General features: G+C 37.6%; 2 protein-coding genes across 2 annotated transcripts; both read right to left on the bottom strand.

Moving 5' to 3' along the window:
- Positions 1 to 64: 64 nt before the first annotated feature.
- Positions 65 to 8,095, bottom strand: LOC131787245 (adhesion G protein-coupled receptor L1). The gene is made up of 14 exons (XM_066168953.1): positions 8,061 to 8,095; positions 7,026 to 7,125; positions 6,159 to 6,309; positions 5,218 to 5,284; positions 4,804 to 4,879; positions 4,252 to 4,346; positions 3,945 to 4,074; positions 2,955 to 2,996; positions 2,680 to 2,793; positions 2,281 to 2,367; positions 1,714 to 2,076; positions 1,134 to 1,349; positions 774 to 878; positions 65 to 673 (listed from the first exon to the last, which is right to left on the bottom strand). The coding sequence occupies exons 1-14, from the start codon at positions 8,093 to 8,095 to the stop codon at positions 614 to 616; spliced, it is 1,641 nt and encodes a 546-aa protein (XP_066025050.1). The 3' UTR covers positions 65 to 613.
- A 5,120-nt stretch (positions 8,096 to 13,215) lies between these two features.
- LOC131787255 (arrestin red cell-like) lies at positions 13,216 to 25,594 on the bottom strand. Its single transcript, XM_059104352.2, has 19 exons — positions 25,206 to 25,594; positions 24,902 to 24,932; positions 22,011 to 22,071; positions 21,627 to 21,674; positions 20,623 to 20,650; positions 20,325 to 20,382; positions 19,502 to 19,612; positions 19,226 to 19,285; positions 18,966 to 19,033; positions 18,765 to 18,825; positions 18,512 to 18,586; positions 18,079 to 18,163; positions 17,730 to 17,802; positions 17,189 to 17,264; positions 16,726 to 16,793; positions 16,234 to 16,317; positions 15,949 to 16,052; positions 15,017 to 15,074; positions 13,216 to 14,254 (listed from the first exon to the last, which is right to left on the bottom strand). The coding sequence occupies exons 1-19, from the start codon at positions 25,238 to 25,240 to the stop codon at positions 14,158 to 14,160; spliced, it is 1,281 nt and encodes a 426-aa protein (XP_058960335.1). The 5' UTR covers positions 25,241 to 25,594; the 3' UTR covers positions 13,216 to 14,157.
- Positions 25,595 to 27,990: the final 2,396 nt, after the last annotated feature.

The raw sequence follows: 27,990 nt of genomic DNA, 5'->3' as shown, positions 1-27,990 counted from the left end.
TTTTGGGCTATGGTTTGTATATACTGAAACGAAGATACGCATAAAAGCCCTTCTATCTCTTTTTCAACTCAAGTGCAACTTTATTTCAGGTGTTTTTTTTTGTAAAATTATAGGTATTTTTGTTATCACTCTTAATTCAAAGTGGCTGCGTTCAAGTACCTAAGTATTCAAAAGCTCCTACAGATGCCTAAATTGTATGTTAAATGTTATCTTGGATTGCTTTGGTTCTATTTCGCTGCACCCTGGAAATGATCGAGAAGGTTCGCGCCGCCCTATCAACCAATCACATGCAAAAATAAATACCAACCACGCCTTTGCCACGTGCTTTTTCCTGGGCTTTCGATGTTTGGTTTATACATGTCTACTTTTAGTTTTCATAGGCTCGTGGTGATTGTTTGTTTGTTTTTTTTCGAAGTCCACTCTAAATTTCACAAAGGAGGGAGCTAATATTTTGGCCTATTAAATCCTTTTAAAAAACGCAAGTTTTCTATTTCTTCTTCGCGAATGTCGAAATTGCTCCGACAAGAACATTTCATATTATTTAAATAAGACGGACTCCGGATTTTTTAGACGGCAGATCTCTTCTAATTGCTTGGAAACGTTTATCTTTCTTTTAAAGCATTGTTTCATCTGTGTTTCTCGAGGATGTTCGTGACCCCGGCCTCTGAGCCATCTGTGAAACAAAGCAGATGTATCCAAGTCAGTTAACATCATTGTATCAAATCGTCAGCATCAAGCGAAAGGAATGAATTTCTATCATGATATCCTTATACCTCGTGTGAATGTTTTCTTTCTCCCCCGTCACGTGGTCCGTGCAAACTGGACACCGATGGTCTCTGAGGTTTGACGTAAACCGGATTTGAAAACAAGCTTTCCAGCTGAAATGCAGGAGTATATGCAAAGAGAAAAGGAATAAGTAAATATAAAACGAAATGATGAAAGTTTAGTAGAGATGATAAGACTTAACGGTCTCAGTAAATGGTGACACTACCGGATCAATGTCTTTATCTGAGTAACTACGCACCCACCCTTCCCATAACCCAACAACAGTCAAATTTACGGTTGATGTTGGGTAAGGGGAGGGGTAGGTGTGCAGTTTCTCGGATTTTGACATTGATCCCTGTAAACTTTACCTCGTTTAAAGAAGCGCCTTGATGCGTTCCGCGTGATGTTCGTCGGGGTTTTCTTTCTCCCGATCCTCCAGTCGAGGCAGAGGATTGGACACTAAGCTTTCGAGTGTCTGTACTGCTGTGCACATGACCAGCGGGCGGCTTATCGCTCGGTTTCGCTGGATCATTAACTGGAGGAAACATCGGCTCACTGTGGGATTTCTCCACCTTAGTATGAACCTGAATAATTGACACAGGAACGCAGCACTTTACCACATAGAAGAGCAAGTGAGATGACGTTAGTTGCATGAAGGCTCAAACAAGGGATCGATCATTATGTATCACAGGGGGGGAAGGGGGGGGGGTTGATGTAACCTGATTCACCCATGAGGCTCTCTGTAATATTCTTATGACCCACCATAATTGGCAGTCAATATTTTATCTTCCCCCCCCCCCTTCTACTCTTTTGGTGTCGACTGACCCCCCTCTTTTCCCCTGGAAACTGTGTGATCCACCTCAAACGCCCCTCCCCCGGGATAGACACGGACTGGCGATGTATGTGAAGCAAGAAATATTATTTGAGGTTTGACTCGTTGCTACTCACCTTTAAATGTTCAGTTTGTGGATGTTGGAAGGTTCCACTGTCCGCTACTGGTGTCGTGTAGCTCGCTAGACCAGCTATTGTCGCCGATTTACTTATTCCTTCCACCTCGTTTTTGCTGCTTTTTCTCGGCGTCAGTTCGGGTGGTAGACTCTGTCTTTTCGTCTGTTTTACATTCACTTCAGTAATATGCGGCTCTGGTGTTCCTGGTAGACTTGGATAAGCATCGTGGTCAGGTTTTTGTGGCCTCTCGGAGGTTTCCTTTTTCACCTCTGGTTCGGATTCCACCTTTGATGCTACTGTAACCTCTAGTGGCCGAGGATCACTTTTTGGTTCGGAGGATTGGGATCGCGAAGAACCTTCTTCCTATACGAGTGTAAAAAGTATTTCTTAGTTTAAAATCCTTTCGCAGATTAAGGATGATAGAACATGTAGAAGCCCATCGGGACCTGCCGTAAAGAAAATTTTAAATTTCAGCCCCATTACCTCAAACACCTCTTAGAAATCGTAAACTAGCAATTAAAAAAAAAATGTAATTTTGAAGATGTCCAGTTTAAATGCGAGACTGACCTGAGGTGACCTTGTCTGGGCCCTCACTGATATCAAAGGAACGTGTTCTATCGCCGGGCTCTTGCTGCTGATCTTTCTACGAGATCCCTGTAACTTAAGAAGGGTGTTTATTTTGTTATTTTTCATCCACTTATTTTTTTTTAAAATAAAAATTCGAGATATCTGATACTACCCACGAAAGTATCACCTCACCAAGTAGCTTTCTCTCGCTGTGGTGGGTAAATTGGGAAGCTTAAAATCTCAGATTTAATTTTGGCCAAGAATAATTTTTCTTTTTAGCAAATATTCATGGCCATTGAAAGCAATGTATCGTTTTATTTATCTTCAAACAATAACCTACAGATTCTTCCACGTCAAAAAACGTTCGTTGTTAATAGCAGGAATGACCAACATGCCTACCTGTGGGTCTTGCACATGCGCGGGAGGATTGCCTCGTTTACTGCGCTCCTTGTCCGTCAAACAGCCATCTTCATGACTACAACGGTGAACCCCAGACTGGTAATAACCTTTTATCTGCGCAGGAATTAATTAGTAGCTTATTAGACTTCTCGAGAAAAAAATGGGGCACATTGGTGTTATTAGCAGATAACCTTACTCAAATGCTTTTGGTTTTATACCAACACAGAAGGATCTTGAAAAAAAATACGAATAATATATGAGCAGTATTTACTTACATCAATGTTTAAAACGCAGTGGAAGAAAAACAAAAATATTCCCTGGAATTAAAGAAACTCGATGTTAAGGGTCATATGCAATAAGGTGATCACTCAAGATTCCTTCCCAGCATGGGCGGCCAACATTTTAGGGTAAGGAAAAGCTTTCGGCTAAGGGGTGGCCCCCTGATTTGTATGCCTTAGGTTTTTAATACAAACAAATGGCGCGGCAAACGATGGCCACCCTCTCCCGTTAAGGGCACACGACTTGAACTGCAGGCTAACGAACAGGTGCACATCTACCCTACAGTGGGTGAAATTAATTCTTTTCTTCTGATAGCCACTTAGCTCCTAAATTCTTCAAAGTGGTAGCCAATTCAAAAAAAGTCGGTCGCCATTTTCAAAGACAAACAAAACCTTTTTTTTACGCTGTCATCGTTCTAGGAATTACGTTAGGGATCTTTAACGTGCTCTAAAGTGGACACTAGGATCCAAGATGGCGTCTAGTTATCCCCCCGAACAGAACAACTTCAACGGATAATGTTGTACATTAGTCATTGGCTTGGTAGTGAGAACAATCTTAGTCTTTCATCGGAAATCAAGCCCCACTCAGTTCGATTATGCGTTTAATTAGTTCGATCCTGATTGCGCGCATAGATTTTGCCCTATCAACTGAAAATTTGTTTATGCGGTTGATTTGTAAAGAAAGCCTCCCTCGTTATTTAAGATCAATTATTTTGCAAGCGCCATATGTGTAAGAAGAACAAGAGAGATGGTAAATTTTGAGCTCACTTGTTGACTTGAGAAAGACGTTACTTGTTTTGTTACGAGTGCAGGGCGAAGAAAATTATTGGGTCTCAAACAAAGAATCGATTCAAGAAACTCCATTTCGCTGTCTGATGCTCTGCTACTGAGTCACAGAGAAATCGATGGTGAGCCAGGCTATTCAAAATGTCGGTATGTGGTTTACATTTATTTTGAGATAGTCCGTACGATGAACAATCCACTCACCTGAATCCCATTAATAAGTCCAAAAGAGAGTTGAAAAAGGACATCATCGCCCTCTCGGAAAGACAAAATACCAAAAATCCATCCAAGACACAAACCAAGTAACATTATACTATTGGTGCGGATGCCATATCTGCAGAAAAAACGAGTATCGGGGATCTTTTGAGCAATTTTCAATTGAATGTCTAAATCGAAGTAGAAGACTTTTGGCCCTTATTTGATCATTCCACCGTGGTAACTTTAAAATGCTAGAAATTATTTGATAAGGTTCCGGACATTGAGATAAAAATTGACGGAGAAAGCACAGCACCTTGTATATCGTTTTTCAAGAACAGCTCTAGCGCAGATATCATAAGAAGGTTGTCGTAGGTGATGAAGAACGACGGACAACATCATTAAGTTAAGCTGTATAAAAACAAACAAAAGAAAGTTAGGATTTACAATGATAATTCGAAAATTCGTTGACGGATGACATCAAGTCCTCCAAGTAACTGGGGCCCTGAGGCACTCTTTAAAATTTTCACCCAGTTGGTCAGTGACACTACTGTTGATCTTAATGTTACTCTTTTTGTAAAAATTGTGCTTCTTTCAACTTCAGTACATCCTTGAAATAACTTTAAAAGTGGCTGAGAAATTTTTTGATAGGTTTTGAGAACTGAAACGTTTTGTTAAAACAATTAGACCTCTCAGTCATTTTTCTGTTAATCAATTAATCGTAAATAGACTATTACATTCTCAAATATGGAGATGGCTGGTTTTTTTTTCAACGAATCGTATCCCTAAATTTGTGAAATCCCTCCACCTTCATAAAAAACAAAAATGATACCTAATACAAATTACACACACGAAAAAGTTCTTTTACCGTCGCAATGAGAAGACACGGAATAACTAGCGCCCACAATATGTGATCGGAAGGCCAGCAACAATAAATAGACAAACTGAAAACAAAGAGAGAAAAAAACAAGAACTTAGTACAAAAAATGTATAGACTAAGTAAATACTTGACGAAATAACTAGACTGAATGATTCAGCTGTGACATTAGGAACGGACTAACTGCCTGCAGATTGACTGATTGTCAGATTGAGAGATGGACTGATTGATCGATTGACTCACTGACTGAATGACTGACTATCTGGCTGACTGAAATGACGAACAAAATGACGGGCGAACCGGATGTCTCACTGATCGACTTACTGATCGATTGACCAACCTTTTGGCTGATATGCTAGCTGTTCATGCAGTCTTGAATAATTGTGATAAGAATGTAACGCTTACACTTGCTCTGACTGTTTTGATTTAAACCCAATGGCAAGAGATATTGCTATCACAGTTACTGGAAACCCTAAAGAATAATACGAAATAAAAACTGATTAAAATGACAATGGAAGCACTTTGTACAGGTGTAAAGTGCAGTAAAAAAGGTTGAATTGATCCAGGCGTAATGCATAATAGCGGAGCTCACAGCACGCACTGCGCGCGGAGCGAAGCCCCATATCTAGAAAAAAATGAAAGTAAAACTGGCAACCTATCAAGCCGAGAAATTTTGTAGTAGTATATACTGCTCTTTTCCCATAAGCAACTCATTCATGCAAACATGTTTTCTCATTTACCTTCCCCAAACATTACGCTTCAACTATTTCGCTAACTTATGTTATTTCGTTTCCCTTATCTCCTTTCTCCTTTCATTTCTTGATTCTCTTCAAGAATCTTGCTTCTCTACTGCAAACTTTGATTACGGGAAGACAGCTGTTTTCCTCTCAGGTTTTTTCCTGCTAATTTTGCCAAAACTTTATCGAAAAAAGTATCCTGTGCGTTTATCCCTCAGGGCACGTGATACTGCTTGTTTTTTACCCTTATAGAACAGTTCGCAAGCAAGAGTTGAAAACCAAAATCCAAAGTTTTGTCCGCAGTCAAACATTAGTTAAAAAAGGGTTAACATTATCATTAACCAATAATAACTCGAAGTGAAAAGAAGTAAACTGCTTGAAGCGCGGGAAAAGCGAATGACCAATGCGCGATTGTTTTAAGTTTTGCATCTGATTAGTTGAGAGGATGGGACAAGTTTTCTGGAACAAGCACAAAGCAAAATTCAGTAAAAACCGTGGCAATCCCGAATTACTCCCTCTATTGAAAATTTCTCTGTCCTACAATCCGCGGCGATTGGTATTTTTTGTTACAACTTTCTCCTTTTGAGACATTTTTGGCCAGATACTCACCCCAGCCAAGTAGCAAATAATAAATATTCTTTCTTAGAGGATGAGAGCTGTTGGTGTGAGTAAAGTACAAGAATAAACTATCCACTAGACACCAGGAAAAACAAGATGAAACGGAATAATGAAGAATGACTGACATCGCTTGACATCCTTCCTGTGAAGAAAATGGTAATGCACTTATTAAGTAAGGTGAAGGTGATATTTATTCTCGAGCCACGTGGCGCACCTAGCTTAAGCTTAGTATGAAGCCACTAGGAGTAGCGCTACTCACCCCTGGAAGGGATGCAAGTCAGTTGCATGGCTACCCTCCGGAATTTCTCAGGCCTCCTTGACCCTTTTATACTCCTGGGTGGAGAGACGGAGGTGTTGAAAACTGGACCGAGAGTGTCACGTGGATTTTTGTATGTTTCTTACCCCCCACGAATTGAACTTTGAACTCTTGATGAAAACTCAAAAAAGGAAAATGAAAAGGAATGCGTGAAAGCTGTCTTGTATATTGTTATTCTGGAATACAGTCTTTATTCGAAGTTGTCCTGTTGTATACGTTTTATACAGGAGGTATTTCCGATAGTGACAACCGGAATTACGTCTGCATTCGCAGTCTGCTGAAGGTTGGCCTAGTTCCAGACTCTTAGTTCAAAAGGGCGGACACACTTAGAAGGTTAGGTTTAGGCCAAAATAATTCAATGAATTTAAAAAATGAAAGGGCTACCGTTTTCCTCACAACCAAAACTGCGTTTTTCTTGCCTGTCTGCTCTCAAGAAGAGGTTCTGAACCTATCAACACCCGCTACCTTTCCACTTTGTTTTTCGTTAAGTAAAAATTGCCACAGTAACGTTTTAATTTGGAGAGCATTTACAGTCTTCTCACCTCCTTTTTGTAAGCAGCTATGCTAAGCAACAGAACAACTTGAGTCAGTCCCACAGCCAAGATCAAATGTTGTTTGATGAGAAACGACTCTGTCCGAGGCCTAGAGTAAAAAAAGTAGTCGTTGTTAAAACAAATCAAACGAAAACCCCTTTATATGTCTTTGCGATTGAATAGTGAAACTGTAATGCAGATGAGGGATTGTGAGCAATCATCCAATAATGCTTCACGTGTCTCTCTGTATGTTTTTTTCTGTTAATCATAACCATTACAGTTTCCTCAAATGTGATTGGCGCACTGACTGCTTTATTTTTCACTAATTATTATGCAGAGTTGTAATCGGACAGTGAAATCGGATAGTTGGCTCTAATCGGACAGTTGAAGCAGCCAATCGTACTTAGTCCACTCAGCTAATCCACCAATCACAGAATTGATCACAATAACCATAGCAACAACCACTTATCCTGAGAAAAACTGGGGAATTTCCGAAATGGAGGAATTTTTTACTTTAGACATTTTCTCCATTGGAGATATTTGTTCTATATGTACTTTTTTTCGGAAATTGTAATGGTTATGATTAATTGGTGACAGGAATTCGTGTCGTCCAATTCTGTCTGTAATCATACTCGTGATACTTTCTTCATTTGTGTCTCTCCTCTACTTTGAACTTAGATGATGGAAATATTTCCCCTGCCTCTCAAATTCAAGATGGCGACGAACATATAAAGTAGTTTTCCTTGACGAGTTCAGTGTTTTTTGTATGGAAATTTTCACCTTCCCAGGTTATTAATATCCTGTGTAACAAGATAATTTGGTTTGATTAACTGACATGATATTGTAGATTGGCCACGGTAAAGAGTTAAAAAAACTGTTGTTTGAGCATTAGCCCTTTGTGAGAGCAAATGACGGAGGGCTGACACTGAAAACGTCAGCTTCTAAACTCTTTTATGCATTTTTAAATGGTAAAAAGTAAAAGAATTAAATTGGCAGCCTCTTAGAATCAAAGTGCACTTGAGCCATGCCAAAAGAATGAATTACATTCTGGGTGCGTGTTGGAGGTGTTTCCCAGCCATTGTGTGAGGGCACTCCCCAGTTTTAAGCCTGAAAGCTAGCAGACGACTTAAAAACGTAAAACATTCGTCAATTTTTCAAAAAATTCAAGCAAAGTGTCTTTGTTGTTAACAAATAATTTAGCATCTGGAAACAGAAAATTAACTTTCCACCAATAGATCGGAAAACTAAAATGTTCAAAACGTAGGGAAATCCGCGAGATTTTTTGCGTTACCCAAAATTCATGATCTATAAACACTGTCAGTGATTTATTGTATGTTTTTGCTATATTCCTTGAACCTGACTCAGTTAAAAAGGTGTAAAATTTCCAAAAAATGGACACTTGCATCATATAAACCATTAAGATTTCCTTCGGGCAATAAGTCGGAAATTTTGATAATAATTCCGCTATTTTCCCATTTCCTTCGACAGCACAGTCGGTGAGGAGTCATCGAGTCTACCAGGAGAAACGATGAAAAAAAGTCGCTTGGTAACTTAGTTTGAACGTTGGAAACATCCTCTAAGTTTTAGATTTGGTAAAGTAATCATGAAATAGAGGCCAAGGTACTTCAAGGGTTTTCCGACATTGTTTCAAAATGCAAACATATTGGTTCATTTTTCCCAAATCTATTTAGTAGATCCGTGTACATTCGCCATTAATTGAACGGATAAATGTATGCAGATTTCCGCGATTATCTCCTTGTATTGAAGATAGCACCAATTACTTGAAAAATTAATGATAAATAAACACTGTGGAAAGAAAAAAGACATTTGGATGCTAATTAGGGCCATAGACTAGACCATATTTTCAATGAACAGCTTGTCGGGATAAAAAAATACATTTTAAAATCGGTTCTTAAAAAAAAAAAGAAAGAAACTCGTATCATGGTTTTCGGCAATGCCTAAAGGAATATTTGGAATGGATTAAGATGGCATTTCCTCTCCGTTATCAAATTTATGACAATGGCATATTATTCAGGCCGAATGCCATCTGGGAAAATTGGAGTTAGTTCCATTCATATACTTTGCATCCAAATGGCTTTGAGGTTGCCAATAGCCCATATAAATGATTTAGATGTATATTCAGTATTTCAATTTCGCGATGTATTTCGCATGGTTAAATTCATTCTTATATTTCGTCAGTTTCGAAAGATGAGAGCATCATAATATTGATCGATGTTTTGGTGTTTTATAATGTTCCGTACGCGAAAAATATATAAACAACTGGTCAATTGACGGTTGAAAATGCAAAGTTTCCTCGTTCAAAATGTTTTTTTTTTATCTGCTTGATGATCTTTTTTATTCTTGCCCGCATTGACTTGCAAAAAGCTGTCAAAAGTTGAAAGACAGAGGAAAACTACTGTATATCGTAATGGCTGTGGGTAAAAATATACTTGATCGACGCCTTAAAATGTTTGCCGCTTTGAACCTGCAAGTTCTGTCTTCTTTTATCGTTTTCCCACTTTGAACTTTAGATGATGGAAATCGAAACAAAACGGTTATTTTGACACAAAACCTACACATCTCGCGGATTCGAAAGAGAAGAAAATACGAAAACTCCGTTCAAGAAATTTGTTTGCTATAACAATAAATCGGGGAATCACATTTCCACATTGGTTTTTGACGCGCGATTTTTTCGTATTTATTCAGGCTCACGGGCCTGAATAAGATAAAACTTTAAAAATACAAGGTTGAGTCGTGTGTCAAGTAATAGGTAAATATACGGGGTCGAATAGTGGAAAAGGCCTCAGGGAAGTTTCAGCGACACATACACGAAGTGTATGTATTCAGTTTTCTCAACTATATTTAGCACACGAGCAGAAGTTCGAAACCATCAAGGAGTCAATTGCTGGCCTACTGATAAGGCTTTTTGCGACCGAATTCCAATTTTTGTTTCTACTCATTCTGCAGATAACATCTCTCTAACGTTTGCCAATTACCCAAATTCCTCACCGCAGATTTCATGATATGTAAAAGTTTGGGTTGTACCGGGCAAAACCATCCCTGTCTGCATAAATCATGTTTCATAAGAGTGATCAGTAATAGTTTTTAGGTTAGACTCATTTAAGCGTTGCAAAAAAACGATTTTCATTCAAAAGGAATTTCGTTTTAAGGGCGGAAAATGACAAATTTAACAAAAGGGTTTTCTGTGGGAGGGGCAACGCTATTTAGTCTGTCTTAAAGCACTAACTTGAGATAAACTATTCTAAACATTGAAAGGATATGAACAATGAGGAAATGTATCACCTGAAAAAAGTTATAACAGCGATAGTAGAACACCAGGCAAAAAAACAGCGCGGAGTATTCCACAACCAACACGAGAGCAGTTGCATCCAAGCCGCTAATCTCTCGTAGTATTTGGTCTCATTTTCAGTTCATCCCGTCTTGAGTTCATCCATAAACTGACGCCACAGCGCTCTCGAAACATCAGTGGATTCGGATGGGTCTAGAATGCGGAATACTATAAACCGGAAACGATCGCAGGATCCTAACCACCCGGGCCTCTAACCCAGTTCTGGCTTCGATGAGTGCGTCACTATCTTAAAGTGAGGTTTCTGTGAATTCTGGATGCTGTACACGACCTTCTTCAAGTCCTAGCGGGGTAGTTGGTATGTTCATGTACAAATCAGTAAACGAGGAGAAGGAGATACCACTGCGGAGTTTCTTGGGACGTGAATAAAGCCCCTGCTGAAAGAGAGACGCTCGACAATACTAAGAAGGACTGAAACACCGTCGCTTGCTCAGTGCAGAAACAAGGCTAACGTTGTTTTATTCTGTGGATGTTTACAATCGGGGTGAGTGGCCAATCCTTAATATAAACCAACAGTTCTATGTTTTTGTGGATTAGCTAGCAATTGGTTCTTGTATAACGAGGCTTGCAACGGGAGTCAAAAACAGGTGCTTCTTAAGTCGAGTTAATAGGTTAGCTTTTGAAATAATGCTCAACAAATAGACAGTCGACGTTTCGGTGATGTCCACACACAATAATTGAAATCTCCAAAACGAATTTATATGTTATTACCTGTATTCAATTTCTCGCGTGCAAATTAATGATGGAAATATAATCGCTAGTTCACGGGGCATACCTATTCAATTTAACCATTTCAGGTTTCGAGTTGATGTGGCTACCGACAAAATGATCCCGCAAATCGAGAAAACGCGTAAAAAACTAACCGAACATATTCCAGTTTTCGCTTGAAAATGAACAACATACCAGTGTTCATACTCTTAACATTACTACCAAGTTTATTTTGTGGGTTGATGCCGTTTCCAGGGTTATCATTTCGTCTGGAAACTCTTCATTGATGGTTTAAGTAGCTGGTATTATCGATGTCGTAAATCTTGTCATGTGTCGGTCGTTCTCCGGGACAAAATTTTATCTTGTACCTTGTAATTCCTTTATGATTAGAGCTATGAATTTGTAAAAATTAGGCACAGATAATACATTAAGTCATTAGCAGTTCACTGAGATTATGGGACGAATCGACAGAATATCCACGGAAAATCAAGCAAGTTACTAAATATGGAAAGGGCTTTCAGGTTGTTCTTTGTCATCAGGAAACATTATATTGCTCTGTTCTACCGTGCTTCATGAAATAACTAGCCTAATAATTGTTGAAAATGTGTTTTTTACATTATGTATCTCTCTTCAACTGGCACTTATTCATATTTTGTATTTGTACCTCAGTTTTAACAAAAAAAAAAAAAACGGAAACGCGTCTTCAGTCTTTAAAAGTGTCAAAAGAACTTTAAAAGTACTTTATTGCATGAAAATTATTACCTTTTTCGATATGGGTAACTTTTCACGGACGCTCATTACCAAACAGCCAGTTTTCCTGAACAAACACCTCCGTGATTTTTTGGGAGTAATTCCTCAGATCAGGAAGCGAAAATTATTTAGGTTGTAAACTTCTCGTGAAAACTCGTGTAGGAGTCTCCCTGTTATTCAAATTGCATTTTCTATTCTGGACATAACGCGTTTTGAAATGGAACGAAACTGAAAATATTGATGTTATCTACTTTATCGCTTTCATTGTGGTTGCAATTAAAGCCGGTTTACTGGCTGTAAGACTTTCTCTCCGCCGTCTTTCAGCCTTCGCGCATGCTCTCGTGTTTGGGTTTACTGCTGGATAATGGACACCATCGGCACCGATTATGGGAAAGATATTAATACCGCTCAATCACTGTTTATGTATGTTTTTTTTTACTTATCATCAGGGTTCGTTTTGTGTACTATGATATTGCTCAATGTATACCGATATTTTCAAAACATTCTCTGTGGGGAGGTGTTGTCCTCAGTAACCATGACAACGGAAGAGACTATGCGGTTTCATTAAATTGTTCAGAATCGCCCAGAAAAGAGTCTTTCGGTGAAAATTTATAGAGCAACCCCCCCCCCTAATGACATCGGATATGAGATCATAATGATATATGAACATGGACTGCCAAATGAATTTTTCTTTTAACAAACGACCGCGTTAACGTTCCAAAATGCTTCTGGAGAGATCTTCAGTTCGGACAAACAAAAAGATGACTTAATGGCTGTCGCCAAGACGATTGGAACCCTGGAGATATCGTTAAAAAAGCCAAGATATATTAATTTGAGAAGTCTCTTAAAGCTATCATGACATCCTATTAGTTAAGATTTGGATCAGTCAAGATATGGTTAAAATGGACAAGATGTATGTTAATTTGAGAAATCTCTGAGGGCTATCATGATATTTTATCATTCAAGGTCTGGATCAGTTGAGAGATCGACGTCTTTGGCTTGTAAGTTTTGTTTACCCATTTCAGGTCTCAAGGGATTTTCCATTTTTTATCACTTTTAAATTATGCATACATAGGAAAGATTTCACCAAAATATTATCACAACCTAAAATGGGTAAACAAGCTGAAGGGGGCTCTCTGACGCGCGCTTGGTCTGTATTCTTCAGCCCTGTTTGAGACAACCTCGTCCCTAGGGTTCCCCTTCTTCTTACTCCTCTCTCTCCATCTCTCTCCCCCCCCCCTTGGGAACGGGAAGGAGGCCCTAGATTCGACGTCGAGTTCGAGAGGGAGTCTCACGCACCCTCAAACCACACCACTCCAAAAGCTGACATGCTCATCTTTCCCTTCAAAAGCGATTTAGAGATTGAAAGCTTGATCCAGTAACAATTTATCAATTTTATTAGCCACAGATGTGAATCGCTACGAGTGAAGCATACAACATACATCTGATCAATTTTAATACTGTTATCCCTCCCCAGTCCCAAGCACGTCTCCTCTGTGACGTTAATTCACGAAATAATACAGTGACATTTTTCTAATTTTCAAAATCTTGCCCTAGGCTCCTATCAAACAGGATCAAGTTACAGTCTTCGTAAGTAGTTATAACATAGGGAGAATAGCAATTTAGGTCTTAACAAGGAAGTTGTGTATACATATCTGGCGATATTTCATACTATACGTATCCCTTTCACTACACGATTTCCACTCAGATAATATCCTGCAGGTTCTTCCAAAAGGAAAAAAATAAAAGAAATAACACAAAACAAATTATTTTTCGCTTCGTCTTCTATGATTAAAATGTTTGGAGTCTTCGTTTCCATTGACTTTGATGTGAGAAAAATGAATCAGTCTTTTGGTTGTTGAGTGATTTGAAAAAAGTTCTTCATAGAAAGAAATAATGATGCCAAAATTATGTCTAAGAACGGTTTTTAACTATGTCAAAATGAAATCGAATAATATCGCTTTTTCATACATAAATTCGCACAAGAGCGCTCTTCTATTTACCGTTTGTAGCTGAATCTGAAAACAAGTCTACAGAGGAACCGAGAGGCTTTGAAACTAATACTGTAATATTACCACCTCTCGGTAAACCTCTTCTGATAAATTCCAAGTTCAAGACATTTCTTCCTATTGAATACCATACATTACTTTTCCTAAGTGGTCTGACAATATTTAAGTAGATCAAGACAATATCTTCAAATTTGTAACTCTTAGGAGAGGAAACTAATCCACGAAGTAAGTAGACACAGTTTCTTTAGACAGACAATTCTTCCCTCTCTCTCTCCCCTCCCATGTAAATTGTCGCGTTGAATGGGAGTCAGGCGTCTGCACTGTCAAGGTGTTCTCCTCCTTTGAGCCTGAGGCGAGCGAAGTCTTCAAAGATAAGGTCGTCATCCTCATTCTTGTCAGGACCACTGGAATAAAATACAACGATTCGATGAATTCTCATCACTAACATCAACACATTTTCATCTATACTAGTTACGAAAGTCTGGAATTATATCAAGAATATTATCCTTTTTATTCATAACTTTCTCTCAATGTTCCCAGGCCTGATGGTAAAAAAGGTCAAAGAACATTGTTTTCCTATTTGACCTTTACACCCTAACATCACCATACATATTTTCCATACCGTTCTCTATACATTTCCTAAGGTGCTGATCACTGTCTTTACTATCGTGACATTCGCGGGTTATTCAAGGGTGACATTGTAAGTGGTAGTTAGAAGTCAGTTACTCTTTGGGGTTTAACAGACTGCAATAGTTTAGTGAACTACCTCACTTATCACTCAGTCTTTTTTTTCCCGCTGGTTAGTAGTTTTAAGCCTCACACTGGCTTTGAATAGCTAATGTAGAGAGTGCTACTAACAAAAATGTTGAAAACCTTTCCACTATTGAATCCAAATTTATTATCCAACATCAAGTATGGCTCTTAACCATTTCTATGGAATTTTCACAAACTGTTGCTCTCAATCCTTAAAACTACTTTTCACATGCCCGGCACTCCCGGGCTTTTTCCATAAGCGGCTGCCGATGGTGTAATAAACGGCTTTACCGCTAGGCGAAACCCAAACACAACAGCCTGTGATCTTACGAGCGGCGGTAGACCGCTGGCCACCGGCTTTATTTGAAATCCTTGTTATTATTACGCGCGTTTGTATACGCGTTTTTACTCACTCAGTGTCAAAGTCGATTAAGTTGTGGTCTACAGGAATGTCACCTGAAGCGGCACCCCCTACAAACAAATCATACTGGAGTCAGTAACGTGACGATACAAGTAACATAAAAAGCCTTTTTTTTTCGTTAAACTGATGAAAATGTCTTGTTATATGGAGAATCAAGGTCATACGTCTCCTAGTCATTATAAAAAATGAGTAATTGAACATTCAAGCTAATCTCTCCACGAGATACAAGCCGTTACTAACCCCTTAACCCTTGACACCCTAATATCAGTATGTATATTCTCCCCACTGTTCTTCCTACATTTCCTAAAGTGCTGACAAGGAGAATTTGTTTAACAATCTAGAGTTTCTTTAGTTAGTAATCATTTCCTTTATTCTCATGGACTGCAATGAATGATTCAGCAGTATTACTGTAAGGAGAAACTAGATGCTAGTCACTCTTAGGTTTAAAGGGTTAAAGATCGTAGCGTCCAGTCTCCTCTGACGACACTTTAACTTTTCTCAACGTATGGAAACGACATTCGGCGATTTTCAGAGAAAAAGATCGCACACTTTTCTGCCTCCTTGCCAAGCGTTTGCAAACAATATTTAAGTTAAAGTGACGAATAAAATAAGTACACTTCAAATTTGCTTCAAATAAGAGTTTTGGCTGATGACCTTCTTACAGTTTCATGCAGTTTATTTGAGTTGGAAATACTTAGAGCAGAAAGGGAGTTGATAATTTATCACGAGTCGAGAATTTTGTTTTTCATTCAAGAGTTTTCAAGTGCAAGAATCCTTGGTCCCTTACGGAAAGTAGTACCGTATAGAAGTAAAATCTTTGAAAAGAGAAAAGACCTCGAAAACTTCAAGTGGGGCACAACATTCTCGAGCAGTTCGACTTTCCTACCCGACCCCCTTCCCCCCTCCCCCCTCCCAGTGTCCTACCTGCTGCTTCCTCTGTGGGTACTTGTGGGGCTGGTGTGGACGGCGGTGTCTCATCTGGAGGTTTGGGATGACTTAATGTGAACGGTAACTCCAGTGTCACATCACTGATAGAAAAAGAGAGGGGATTTAACGACAAAGCATGGAGAATTTTAAACGCGAATGATATTTGTCACATTGGGTGGACCTAGCAAGAGAACAGCCTCTGCCTTTTACTTAACTCTCATCCAAACCCCTTCCTCACCCCACTCCCCCCCCGCCAAAAAGAAGCAAGATTGCCGCTCTTACCCGCCATAAGCCACTATGACTCGCACTTTGACCTTGTATTTTACTATGATTCCAAGATTTTCTTTAGGAATGGTGTCATCCATTCTAAAAATGAGGAAGGAGATAACAAAATAAAAAAGTACAGTTAAAACCTTTTTGTATCACAAACTCACGCAGAGAACAGTGACAGCAGGCTGCCTTGTAATCAAATTTACTGAAAATCGTGATAAAGTTCTAGCGAGGGAGGAAGGAGATTTACGCACCATAAAGCAACTGCAAATTAATACAAGCTTCAAAAATAAACTAAGCCAGCAATCTTTAAATATTTTAGTAAAGCTTCCTCATTGGCTGAGGAAAAAAAAATGCTATTTTGTGAAAAAAAAAATGGTGCGACTCATTACATTAAATCACATCAATGAGAGCCAATCAGATTACAAGGATCACAAGTGATTTCAAAATGGATGTAATACAAGTTTTGAATTGATCAGGATGTGTGGGCTAAGTTCTACTTACATCGTCGAGGAGGCTAAATTAGTATCCTCGTGTTTTAATTTTCCATCGAGTGCCAAGCCTCTTTTATCCTTACATAACAAGAAAAAATCAGAAACCAGCATTAGATAAGTGACCATTATCAACATCATGCAAGTACGTGTTGAATGCTCAGGAGTAACACTAGTTGGTATCAATACGCCTGCAGAGCCGGGTGATTTTGACGAATGAGTGCTCAGTATTTTGTTGGTGAAAATTAAAGCTTCCATCTTTGATTTTAACAGCAGCAGTAGGCTTGGAAGAGAAATAAATTTGTACTAAAGGGGTGAGTGACGGTCAAAGGAAGGAGATGGAAGGGGGAAGGGAAATAGAAATCATACCGTCTTCTCATCATCAGTTACTGAATGACTTTGCATCTAAATACTGGTATACAGTTATTTCTATAAACATAAAAGGTGTAGGATAACAAACAGCCTTTATATCATACCCTGTTGTTATTCAGGAGTGGTGTGAGGCGGTACACTTTTGATAAGGTTCCACTCTGTCCCACAGGAAAACCATCTCTACAAGGAGAATAAAAAGTGAAACAATTAAATTTAAAATTATGACATTTATTCCTGTAATCTAGGTAAACAAAGTTAAGCTGTACATTTGACAATTCCTTTAATCCTAAAAGTAACTGGCATCTTTCTCCTTTCTTACATCAAATGTACAATTGTGAGAGGGTAAGAATAGAGGAAACAATCACCACTTAAGAAGCTCCTGATTGGGAAACAAATTCTCCTTCTCAGTAACATGGGGAACATAAAAAGAGAAGTGGGGAGAATATGAAAATAAATGTTAGTGCATCCCACTACAACATCAGAACTGGCTGTAGTTTGCATCTTTACAATGGACACAGATTTTTCTTCCTCTCACAAGTAATAGATACACAATTTCTCTCTTAAAAATTTTTTTTTTGATGCAACAATTCATAGTGATTTAAAATGTAACCAGAATTTGTTGCTAACTTTATCCTTAATGCTTACTCAGATTCTAACGATGCCACAGGACACTTGTACTGTGCAGTTGAAAATAAGCAGATGTCAGCAAACTGTCGTACTGCAAAAGAAAGACACAATTCTAAGCTAAAAGTCTAAAGAGCTTGTGGCTTTCTAAGAATTCCACAACGTAAACACATGCATGTAGTGAAAAGATGAGAACATTGCTGTGCTCATAACACTTTGAGAAATTTGTCTTTCAAAGGCAGTGGATACAAAAATTGCAATGGAAAAAAAAAACCAAACAAACAAACAAGGAAGAAGAAAAAAATAATGAAACAAACGAAAAAACAAAATATATAAATTTGGAGTATTTTTTTTTCTCCAATTTCCTTACTTGTAACTTTTATTTTCTTGCATGTCCTGGAAGAACTATTTGCAATATGTACATTAACCCCAATCTCCTCCCCATGGTAATACATCTGCAAAAGAAAAAGATTTTTCAGCCAAAGTATTTTCTACATCCATAACTGCATAAGATTCACTTTACTGCAAATGCAAGAGGAGGGTGACATCTGCATCACAATCTCCCCAACCCCTCCCTACACATTTCTGTTGCTCCAGGCAACTTCCACCTTTTCCTGATCTTCTACACCCCCCTTGCAATTTCACACCTTCTTCTGCTCCTATTCCTTTGCCATTGTGCCCTTCTACACCACCTACTCAGCACACACCCTTTCCCACCCCACCCATAGTACTTTGGTATCCAACACTGTACCTTTACCCCTCCCCCCTGCTCCATCCTCTGTGCTTCTAAAAACTAACATTACCTCTTTGTCCAAAGAAGCTTCAATGTGGAGCTTATGAGTGCTAAGCATGAATTCCTTCTCCGTCTCAGCCTGAGGCTGTGGAATGAAATTCAACACACAGATAAATAATACTACTAATAAAAGATAAAGATGAAGAACACAAAAGATGTGGCTCCCAAAATTAATTCAGGTACATGTATACTCAAAGTGCTAAGCAAGGTCCCAAATAGTGAAGGTGCTCATTCTTTACCCCAGATCTAATTTTTCAGCTTACCTGAGGCAAGGGTCGTTCTGGTGCATAAGTAATCTTTCTGATGGCTAACCGTACTGTGTTTCTAAAATCAAATAATAAAAATATTCAGAGAACAACAAAGGAACACACCTTGCACCTTAAAAAGAGAGTTATGGAATTGTAAGTAACCATAAGAAGATTGTCAAAGTGCTTCAAGCTATCTGCAGTAAATGATTGAATTACCTTTTGTGTGGTTTTTCTTCCATAGATTCACTGATGTAAGTTTTAAGTTCATAGTCTACCCCACAAGGCTGAAAATAACATTAAGCAGTTGTCTCAGTGAATGCAATCAAGAAATAACACATGCTACTTTGCAAAAAACACATTCATGCAGCATCTCTAATTCATTTTAACAAAATAAATTGACCGAAGCTGAACAAATGTACCTCTACATCTTACAAAGTTCACCTAAAAAAGAATTTGACTAGTATTATTCTGCATACCTTGCCAGTGTCTCCTGGTGCTGGTTGTAGAGTTACAGATGAAGGAGAACCTGGGGGCAACTAACAGGAATCACAACAAATGCAATTAGACAAATGTATGTATAAATGCACTAGTTGGTAAAAATATTATTTTTTTTATAGTTACTGTAGTAAGGGTGCTTCTTTCACTTTTAGGACCCAGGATGAGCAATAACTGACTTACCACTTGAATACAAAGAACTACTTAATTATGAACATTAATGAATTACTTTCAAGGATTTCCAGAGGAAAGCAAACCTCAAATTTGAAAGGATAGGCATTGGACCCAAGTTTCTTCAGCAGCCTCTCTTGAAGCCTTGTAAGCTGAACTGGATCTTCTGTTTTTGGTGGATAAACTTGCGTAGTGGCCTGTAAAAATGAAGAGTAACATACCAATGACCACTGATAGAAATGACTCTCTGCAACTACACTCATCAACTGCTGGTGAATTTGGAGCTGAAATCTTTCATACTTTGCTTAAATGTGTTGTAAAAGCTGTTTTGCATGAGAAGGTTAAATATTTTTTCATTCATAGAAGCTGCTTAAACCAGTGTTTGTTGACTCCAAATTTAGCCCATTGAAAACACAAGTTTGCAAGTACTTAAGTCCTATGGAAAATTCAGTTTTTCAGTTTTCTGTTTCTGATTTTCATTCAGTTAACCCTTTACCTCCCAAGATCTGATTTTTAATTCGCCCTTCTACCTGCTACACATTTTCTTGTAAAGAAGTAATGAGAGCTTGGTGTTAGATCAAGAAAGACAACTCCTCTGCAATAAGTGTGAGTATTCTCAACCCCTGTTTGCTAGATAATGTATGGATATTGTTGGGGGAAGTAGCATGTTGATCACTTCTGGGAGTTTAAAGGTTAAACCCAGTACAGGGTCTAAGACTACATCATTAACAAGACATTCAATCTAAAACAGGACTAATGGTGTGACTTGACTTGTTCAGAGTTGCCCAGGCTTCATGTAGGTGCTAAAATTAAAATAATCAATTCAAAACATCTCCTGATTTGTAGTAAAAGGGTGGCTCATGACAATAATCCCATAACTGTAGAAAGGAAATTTCAATCTTTACAAACCAGAAACAAGTCTTTTCTGAAAGTTAGACCAAGCACATCCAAATCTTCACGTCCATATCTATCAGTAAGAGGAAAAACATTCTTTATCAAAAAGTTTTCAAAAAGACATCATTTGCAAATTTGAAAATATTAGTGACAGAACTCAACCACAAATTATTGTGGTAACTCTCACTTTCTATGTGTTAATGTGGAATTCCACTTTGCACTTTTATTAAACAAATGTACAAAGGACCTTGAACAAACAAGTAATAAGTCACTAGGAACATTCAAAATAAGAGTGCAAATATTTATGACTTACTTAAATGCTGCCAGAACATGGGCAAACACTGATAGGAAAAAGAAAAAATAAATGACACTTGCATGTTGTTCTAATCACCAAAGTAACTTTTTCAAATGCTAGAAAATTGTTTGGCATGATTTTCTCAAAAATGTCTAGGGTCCTGTTCAGACCTTCTGCTACTTCAAAGCCAAACATAATTAGAATTAGGTTTGACTCTAGCACAGCAGAATCATGACTCTGATTCACATGTTGGGCTCGAGTCATGCAAAATTCAGGATTAACGGAGGCCAAGTATTAATGTATTCTTGTTACTCTCAGTGGGAGTGCAATCCTGCCTTTATTTAAGTTAAACATTATTTATAACTTTTGTTTGGCTAGGCAGCGGCAAACATTTGAATTGGAGTAGTGCCAGAGTTGTGTAGCATGGCAGAGCTTGTCAAACTCAATTGCTTGCAGAATTTAATTAAAAATTTTCATCTAGACAACATGCTTCCACCATGCTCTTGTCAAACTTAATTCCTAAATAAAATTTGACAGGGCAGGAGCACAATGTCTAAATTGGACCTAACAGTTGATAGTTGTCAAAAATTTTGAACACTATTTTTTTTCTAGCAATTTCTCTGTCTCTCTTAAAAGAGGAGGTCAAAACCGCTATTTACCCTGGGAAAAAATTGTCAAAATTTAAATCTACATATGCCAGTCAGCAAAGTGGCTATAATTTACAGGAATCAGCTACTATCCCGTTTGTCATTTAAAATGTTTTTCAACTGGAAAAGATTCACCCTGAAATAGCACACCAACTATAGAATTTGACAGCAACTAATCCAGGATAAGTAGATAGTGTTTACAGGGTTTTTGTGACCCCAGCTCAGAATCAGAAGTCACCTATAGCCCGACTCATAAACATATTTTGTCAAAATAAACGCTTATTACAAATTGCACTAGTTGTGTAAACTCTGTGATGCTTTTAGTCTAGGTTTAAGCTTCTGATATAATTCATGACAAGCACAATTTTGTAATACCTTTTTTCCCATCTTTGACAAACTCTGGATCTATCAGAACAACACCATCTGCAAAATAACCCAAAAAAAGTAACTTAGACAGAAGACTCAACAATTTTATGTGCCTGCATTTTCACCAGATCACTTTTTTTTCAACTTAATTCTGCTAACCCTTTAACTCTCATGAGTGACCAAGACAGAATTTCTCCTTACAATATCAATGCAATATCCAGCAGACCAGTGATAAGAACGACAAAAAAACATTGGCTAAAGGATTGTTTGTTGATCCAATACCATATTCTCCAAACTAACGTCATGAGAATTGTGAGGCAGACAGTAAGGAGAATTACTAATGAGATCGTGGGAGTGAAAGGCTTAAGAAATCACAGTCAGATATTAACTTACCCACAGGATCAATGTGTTCAATGTGGTCTACAAAATCCCGTTTGCCCAAATAAGTAGTGATCTGTGGGGTAACAGATGTTAGCATTAATATTTGTCTAGTTGAGAAAATAAAATTACAGGCACCTGGTCTTCTGAATCTGGTTGTCTTCTTTCTTAAACCATACACAAATTATAATGTTGTCCAAGAGTTATAATTTCAAAATCAAAAGATTCATTCAATGCATTATTACATAACCATGAATTCTTCTGCATTTCCCTGAGAATTAGCTTAGGTGGGAGGGTCATGAATTTAATTGAGATAAAAAATTGTAATGTGTTAATCCATTTACTCCTTCAAGAGTTATCTGATTGTTGAGTCTCCTGATAATAGTCAATTAAGTGGTTAAGAGGAAAGATATCAGAATTGGATAAAAAAAATTCCATTGAATCAGCTACTAAATGCACTGTAATTTATTACGCAAAACTTAAATCCACAGAAATGACACTAACATTTTCAATTTTTTTAAACTCGTTTATACAGAATATCTGTAACACATTAATCATTGGCTCTCAAAAGATTTGTATCCTGATAGCTCAACAGAAATACACTATCATCTCTACAATGAAGTAGTTTTAAGATTTTTGGAATTGAAGTGTTTATTTAGCAAGTTGGTTGCAATAAGAGCTGCTTTGTTTTGTTAACATCCTTCGACATATGTGTAGCCTACAGGCAAACTCTTTTGAGCATCCACAAGCTTGACAAAGTGGATGATAGCATCATCTGCTTCCAGGGCTGTTTTCTGATAGTTCTACACAATGTTTAACTAAGTGTCTTCATTTGAAAAGGAGCTCCTCTCCTGAAAGAACAGCTAACACCAGATATAGCCAACCTTGGGGCTAGTGCTTTCAGCAATCATCACAACAATACTCGTAGAACAATTTTCACACTGAGAATGAATATATGAAAATCATATTTTACAAAGTGAATATGAAAGCAATCTTTGCAATAATGAGACCTCATACTAATCAGGTATCATTTTCACCACTGCTTAAGTAATATTCATTACTGCAAAGATCACTTTTACATTCATGCTGCAGTACACACATATGGTTTTCATATATTCTCGCTGATTGATTCATCACTTTACTGGTTTTTTTATGAACTAACATAATGACCAGTTCTCGGTTAGCTTGTTAGCTCAAATGGTAGAGCACTGCACCAGTATTTCAAAGATCATAGGTTCAATCCTGTAAATGCCTGAATTTTTTTCAGGCCTTATTTTCACTACTGCTTAATAAATTGTGTTCATTACTGTTAAGATTGCTTTCATATTCAGTTTTCACAGTTGTAACACCAAAAGTAAGGAAGCTTATGATTCTTAAATTCTCCTTGTAAGTAACATTGGAAATATGTGAGAGGTGGTAGGGAGAATATACATATTGATGCAAGGGTGCAAAGGGTTAATACTGGGGTAAGTTCTACCTGTGTGGACGCCTTAGCCTGTGTCTAGACTTATTAATGAATATTACACAAAGCCACTACTCTTGGTTCAGACTAAAGCAAATGATGCTATCATCCACTTAACACAGATGTTTAAAAAGTGTTTTAAGCGAAGTGGCTAATTGCAACAGAAAGACGCCAAGTCTAAGATACATTGAAGTTAATTTCAAGAATTCTTTGCACTACATTACTTTGCTAAAAGGAAACGTAACTAAATCACACATTTAAGCAAATATGTACCAACATGGATAAGGTTTGAGAATATTTAACCCATCAAAAGATAACAACTAAAAAGAAAAATTAAATAACAGTCTTAAAAAATGTCTTGAAAATATCATTTTCAAAAGTGTGAGTTTCTTTCAATTAATCAAAAGTTTTAAGAAAAATTTCTGAAAAAAATTTTTTTTTTTAAATTTCAACAAATCAATTGATTCTAATTCCTCTAAAATAGGATAAGGGTAAATTGTGCAATTTTTCAAATCAATCCATCTAAACTTGCTTTCAGTCGAGTATTTCTCTCTTAATCACTTTGTATAGTAAACACAGAGAGAAATGGCCTTCGTTTTTAAGGTATACCTCTTGCCCGCAGCCATTATCCTCACGCGCCCATTAATTTATGTGCTTCAGGCATCATCTTTTTTAATCTCATGTTCTTCCTAGGCTTGTTTTCCAAAAGCATGCTCAATTAAAAAGCGAAACAAAACAAGATGTACTCCATAGTACAAACTTACATCTGCTTCAGAATTACAGCTAGAGCTATATCTTAAAACAATTAATTTAACATCGTTCAAAATAAAGACGTTTCGCGTCCTTTTTAGGACTGAACAAATCTTTTTAAACCTCCTTTCATATGATAATTTTCAGCCAACCTAGATGCTAAGCTATAGCAGGAAACATCTGCAAAGGTGCTCCCCTTCGCTTTCGTTTGTTTGTGGCTCTAATTTATTCAAACTACCTAGTTTTAAATTTGATATGTACACAACTTTATTAAACCAAGAAGAAAATTATAGAAGGTATAAACATAGAGATAAGTGCAAGCATTCTGTGCGATGTTTACATCAGTTTGGACCCACAAACGAAACCTCAGACATGCATAAAAGCTCATGTTTCCACTGATTTTCTTTCAAAATAATCTCGATCCCAACCCAAAAAACGACGTATTTCGGTGGCTTATTATACCTCAACACCAAAAGTGTGAACATTTGAACCACAAGCCATCAAATATATACACGAATTAGAATATATTTAACGAAGCTAAACACCAAAACACTGCGCTATCGTGCATGGTAAATTTAATACCCTCGTTTAAGAAAATACTACATCGACTATATATAGTTCGTAATGTTTCAAAACGATGCGTGTCGGGCAATTAAATTTCTTTAAAAGCTAAAGCAAGGAAAATTAACTGTACCTTGCTGTTCGGGGACGACTTCTTGAATACACTGCAAAAGGAAGATGACTTGTAAGCTGAGATCACAAACCGAGTGGATAGATATAAGGCACTGTTTTCGACCTCATAACAGCATAGCGCAGTCAAATTAGATCGTGTATACCTGTCTAAATTAACGAGCTTTCGAGCGAATCGCAAGGGGAATCGAAATAAACTGTGCCTTAATTGCAGATGAAACTGAACAAGGAACAAGGCTAACTCACCCTTATCGATGAAAACAAACATACCATATAGGAAAAACATAAATTCTTTCGTGCCTACTAACCGAGTACCCGCTTTCTTCGCGTCGCTGCTCTCCATGTCAACCACAAGTAGGCAAGATCATGAAGCACAAGTTCGACTGCGATCGTCAACGCCTTCAAAGATGAACAAAATGGAGCGGCCAGCTGAAAACTCAGGTCTTAATAGGGCGAACACAAACACCCTGACCAGACCAGCTCGAACGAAGTTCGGCAAGCCACGTCTCTCTGCGAGAAAGTTATAGCGTGTGAAGGATAATCGAAGATGAGTCACACTGAAGTGACTAACAGATGGCAAAATACTGCAAAAAATTCGTTCCTCATCGGTGTTAAGTAAGTACTACAATGCCCAAAACCCCTTAGGTAGCTTCGATTCAGCGCACCCTTTTCCACAGAACCAATGCTAGGACATGCGCATTGGCTACAGAAGTATTATGTGACGTCACAAGAGTCAATTCTTCGATAAAAGAGCTGAACAGGTGCAAGGAAGCGGCTAATTTTTTGGTGAATAATTTAAAACTTTCCCTCTAATTTCGTCTGAAATCCTTCTATGATTCTACTTCGAGGGTTCTTTATACCATAAATGGAGCTAAATGATGATATTAGATGCCCTGTATAGAGTAATTCTTCGGAAAGATATCAATTCAGACGAAAAAAATTACACGTACCCCGAATTTTTTAATTAATTAAAACAAAAATTCACCGCCGAACGAGTCGTAGACGAGGTAATTTTAACGGTCCTTAATTATCCAGAGGTTGTTCTTTACAATGCCGACGACTTTTAAAAATCTACATTACTGTTTTAGCTAACCATTTCGATGAAAAAAAATTTATTCTGGAAATACTGGATAAACCTTTGACTAAAGTAGTTGCTCTTCTTATCATCACCGCATTTACATTAAATAAGAAAGGTGACTGAGAACTCTCGAAAACGCTCTTATCGCTCAAATATCTCAATGAAAAAACCACACCGACGTTAAACAGAGCAGATATTATGAATCTGCATTAGTAAAGATAAATTCGTATCGTACTGCTAATTTTATCGGCTCTGACTTCCGTTTTAGAACAGAGTGTGCTTCAGGCACGCGAATGGGCGAATTTGCGGAAACGGAGAGAATTCCTCCCATCGACTGTAGATCGCATTTTAACATTCTTTAATCCTCTTTATTTTGTTTTTGAAGTAAAATTTTCTTTGGGTACACGAAGATTAATTGAGGAATACCAAAACGAGGACGATAACTCGATCGATATTATGAATTTTAATTAGTACTAGCAGTCCAGTGCTGTGCAGATTGATGGAAATTGATTGATACAGGTACTTTAGGCTAAGTTGTCGGCGGTGTTATTTGTTTACATTTGAAAAACCTTTACCATATTGCTTATTTGATGGGTCTTAAAGGTATGAATAGGGCGCTAGAGCAATTGTATATTGTCGTTTCAGCTTTCTAGCGCGTTTAATTCATTATTCTAGTGATGCAGTGAAAATACGTTTTTATCAATTCAAGTTTCGAGGGGATCTTTGTTTATCTTTACCTACACACCTTTCTGACATGAATTAAGAATGAATATTTCCAGAGGATGCTATAATTGACAAGCAAAGCCGATGGGTTTAATGAATAAGATCTCGACAAAACGGCCGGGATACTGGACATTTTCAGTCGCTTACTGAAGGCAGAGAGAGCAGGGTTTCACAAATTCCTGGACTTTATTTTAAATGTTTAGATACTCGACAGACCTTTTTCAGCTTCAATAAATTAAAAGAAAACGGGAAAAAAAGACGAATTTGCAAGCAGTTGAGAGAGATAGCAAAAACAAAATCCTAGATAAATATTGCAAATTTTACCAATTTAAATCGCAGTAATTGGAAACGCACGATATCAGTTTTTCTGTGAAACTTCAGATGTCCTATTTTCAAGTTGAAACGGAAATTTCTATGATTGCATATTTCAAATACACGAGAAAGCTTATTCTTGCTTCACGTTGGTGAATAAGTTGTTAAAAAGGGGTCTTTGAATTCAAGTCCAACAGATGAGGAGTTTTTTTCAACAAAAAATTCACCAGGGTAATTTATCACAGACGGGTTGCTACATGAAATTACTTTGGCAAGAACAAATTGTCACCAAATACTGATAATGAAGATATAAAAATAAGGAAAAACATAAATATGAGATCCTTTAAATTTCAGGATTTCAGGATTCATATTTTTGATAAAGAGCGAGCTGATACGTTGAAGAAATATTCGGGTGAATAATCTTTCAATTTTTTTTCTTTTTTAGTCCAAAATGCATGGTTTTGCTCCTTAGTGGGGTTACACATCCGTTCAGCTAAAACAAAGAAAAAAGGGTAAATTTTAGGACTTGATTTTTGATAGGAAGTGAACGAAAGGCTTTTTTTTGTGCCCTCAATGGAAAGAAGATACAAAAAAATGGCAGTTAACTACGGTAAAGAAATCAATGCTAAATTGGATACCCAAGGGTTACGAATTTAGATGTGTTAAATAAATTTCTATCTCTCGCCGAATCAAGTTGTTGAGTATTAAAATTTGGTGGAATCGCATCAACTACCCTAATCCATCTTATTCAAAAAAACTGATCAGACATTTATTGTAATCGTCCTTCTAATTATTACTTGTGAATATGACTTGTTGGCTTCTTAAGGTAATTTTTCCTTTTTCTCAGTTGTTTTTCCATCAGGTCTTCGCCATCCAAGTTTCAGTACGTTACGATCATCGACCTCTTCACCAAAAGAGAGGAGACTGGGAACGAGAATTGACAAGGACATGAATTTAGGCGAAACAAGAACTTGGTCGTG

Source organism: Pocillopora verrucosa, chromosome 6 (genome assembly GCF_036669915.1).
Source record: "Pocillopora verrucosa isolate sample1 chromosome 6, ASM3666991v2, whole genome shotgun sequence".
NCBI classification, from domain to species: domain Eukaryota; kingdom Metazoa; phylum Cnidaria; class Anthozoa; order Scleractinia; family Pocilloporidae; genus Pocillopora; species Pocillopora verrucosa.
This window is presented reverse-complemented; position numbering and strand designations above follow the sequence as displayed.